Consider the following 2,873-nt stretch of genomic DNA (forward strand, 5'->3'; position numbering starts at 1 on the left):
ACATCTTTATATCGAATGAGTTATACGATAAAAGCTTTGAGCATAGATAAGAAACCCAACAATTGATAATCAAAGCATATGCAAGCATATAAACATAATAAGAATTTCAATCAAAGAGAGTTTCAAAATATTACATTGTTCGGTTTAGTTCACCATGAACATGGTGAAACTAGATGAAATACAATGAAAGAATGGAAGAATAAACCCTAAATTTGGTAGATTGGAGCCTAAGCATCCAAGGAACCTCCTCCAAGGTGTGTAGAACTGCTCTGGACATCTTCTTCTACCAAAAGAATAAATATTTGAATCGTACTGAGGCTATTTATAGAGCATAAAAGTAACAGAAATTAAGCCCAAGCCCAACAGACAACCGCTCAGCGTCAAATTTAACCGCTCAACGGTTTCCCTCAAGCCGAGCCACCGCTCAACGGTCAGTTTCACCGCTGAGCGGTTTGCCTCTAATCGCTCTGGACTCTCAGCGTCACCTCCTAGGCGCCAGACAGTGGCTCTCCCTCGAATCCTGGCGCTCAGCGGTGGCTTTTGACGCTGAGCGGTGCATAGACTCTTCTTTTCTTCCATTTTCTCCTTCTTTCTTGAGTCTAAGACCTTCCTACTTCACTTCCATCTTCAATTTCCATCAAAACCCTGCAAAACAAGCATAATATCTCTAAAAACAGCTTTTGACTCTCATGTGACTCAACTAAATATTTTTACTTGATTCTGAGCTCATTCTAAGCCACAAAGGGTGTGTTTTGATATTAAATTCAAGCATGAAAATAATGGTTTTTAGACCGTTATCACAACCCCAAACTTAGAACTTTGCTTGTCCTCAAGCAAACAAGACAAAACTTGGCTTTCCACTTTTTCATCAAATAGTTCAACAATCCAAAAATTCATTTTCCTTATTAGAAGAACTACTTAACTCAGATTTTCAGTGGAATCTAATCAATAGGCATGCATGCTTTCAATCCAATTCAATTCACATAATCACATATTTCCCAATAGATGTTTTATTCATGAATGATCAATCCACTAAGCATAGATGTACACATGAGATTTCTCAATTCTCACCAAGCAAGTGTTTCACTCAATCACTCAAGTGTTTTAAGAGGATACTCCAACTCTCTACTATTCACATGTCACATGAAACAAAATTGCCCTTCATCTAATACAATCAACATTCTCACATGCAAATGCCATCACAAGGACTTTTCCAAGGCTTATAATGAGGTTGGGCTAACAAGAAAAATTGGTTTTTCTAGATTACAAAATCCTTGAGTCAAGAGAGTTATTTTAACATTCAAAGTTCAAGTACAAACTCTCTTTTTCACCAATATCACTCATTCTCAACTTCTTCCCTTTTTCTTTTTATTTTTACATTGAGCTCATCTTTCATGCTTTTTCTTTTATTCTTTTTCTTTTTCTCACGCATTTTATTTTTCAACACTTGTGCTCAATGCTTTTCTTTTGCCTTCCAACTTTCCCCAAACAACCCCAAACTTGAACCTTTTCAATACATACAATTATTCTCAACCCAACTCAAGGTAAATATTTTCAAATCAAGGGTTTTCATCCTGTTTAAGGCCAAGGTTCAAAAAGGGTAGAACACATGGTTCTAATCATTTTGGGCGAAAATTTGGCTAAGGGCTTCCAAACATGACCTGGATCATGTGACATACACATGCAATTCAATCAATCATACAGACTCAGGCAATATCATTCATGCTTCCCTATGAACAGTACATATATCAATGAATACTCTGAAGCTCAATACCTTACACAACATGCTTTCTCACACATCATTCATTCATACACCCTGCTTAGCATCATATCCACAATCATAAATCATCACACATCTATTCACATAAGCTAGTGAACCATTCACCTAGATATCAACATGCAACACATTCTCAATCATTATTCACATCCAATCATCATCGAATAGACTCATCATGCATTTCCTTCAGTCAAACCATCATCAGAAATAGTGTACAAGCCAAGCATAGACACATAAAAATAGAATTCAACCTATTCTAAAAAAAAATCAAAATACAAAAAAAAAGATAAAACCTAGGTTGCCTCCCAGTAGCGTTTGTTAACGTCACGAGCCTGACCCGAACCTCAAGGATCCACCAACATCATCACTGTGGAGAATTGCTCCACTTCCCCTCCTAAATAATGTTTGAGCCTCTGACCATTCACCACCCAATTCCGCTGCTGACCATCGTTACTTGGATTCTCCAATTCCACTGCTCCATTTGGATATACATGTTTTATCAAAAAAGGTCCTGACCATTTTGATTTCAACTTCCCAGGAAACAACTTCAAACGTGAGATGAATAATAGCACTCGCTACCCCGGGCTAAAAACTCTCTTTAACAGCTTCCTGTCATGATAAAATTTCACCTTCTCTTTATAACTCCTGGATGAATCATATGCATGTAACCGCATCTCTTCAAGCTCCAACATCTGACATCTTCGTTTGCTTTGAGTTTCATGAGGATCGAAATTTAAAAATTTCAAAGCCCACAAAGCATTATGCTCCATCTCCACTGGCAAATGACATGCTTTTCCATATACTAACTGAAAAGGTGATAAACCCATGGATTCATGGCCGTCCTATATGCCCAAAGAGCATCATCTAGTTTATGTGACCAATCCCTCCTTGAAAAAGCAACTGTCTTTTCTAAAATTCTCTTGATCTCCCTGTTAGAAATCTCAGCTTGACCATTCGTTTGCGGATGATAAGGTGCTGCCACCTTATGTTTCACCCCATAGTGTTTATGTACCTTAGCTAGCTGAGCATTACAAAAGTGAGACCCCCCATCACTGATGAGTACCTTGGGAGTTCCAAAACGTGGAACGATCTGCCT

The 2,873-nt window shown here is 37.9% G+C and overlaps 1 protein-coding gene across 1 annotated transcript; it reads right to left on the reverse strand.

The window, feature by feature from the left end:
* Positions 1 to 2,121: 2,121 nt before the first annotated feature.
* On the reverse strand, positions 2,122 to 2,604 carry LOC106766092. Its single transcript, XM_014650850.1, has 2 exons — positions 2,407 to 2,604; positions 2,122 to 2,307 (listed from the first exon to the last, which is right to left on the reverse strand). The coding sequence occupies exons 1-2, from the start codon at positions 2,602 to 2,604 to the stop codon at positions 2,122 to 2,124; spliced, it is 384 nt and encodes a 127-aa protein (XP_014506336.1).
* Between the last annotated feature and the right edge of the window lie 269 nt (positions 2,605 to 2,873).

This window comes from Vigna radiata, chromosome 7 (genome assembly GCF_000741045.1).
Source record: "Vigna radiata var. radiata cultivar VC1973A chromosome 7, Vradiata_ver6, whole genome shotgun sequence".
NCBI classification, from domain to species: Eukaryota; Viridiplantae; Streptophyta; class Magnoliopsida; order Fabales; family Fabaceae; genus Vigna; species Vigna radiata.

What these genes read in the sequence shown, in the direction of transcription:
- LOC106766092 (XM_014650850.1), bottom strand. Translation starts at nt 2,604, where the DNA reads ATGGGTTTATCACCTTTTCAGTTAGTATATGGAAAAGCATGTCATTTG. An exon ending in CCAGGAGTTATAAAGAGAAG is followed by an intron (nt 2,308 to 2,406) that starts GTGAAATTTTAT and finishes TTTCCTGGGAAG; the next exon opens with TTGAAATCAAAATGGTCAGG.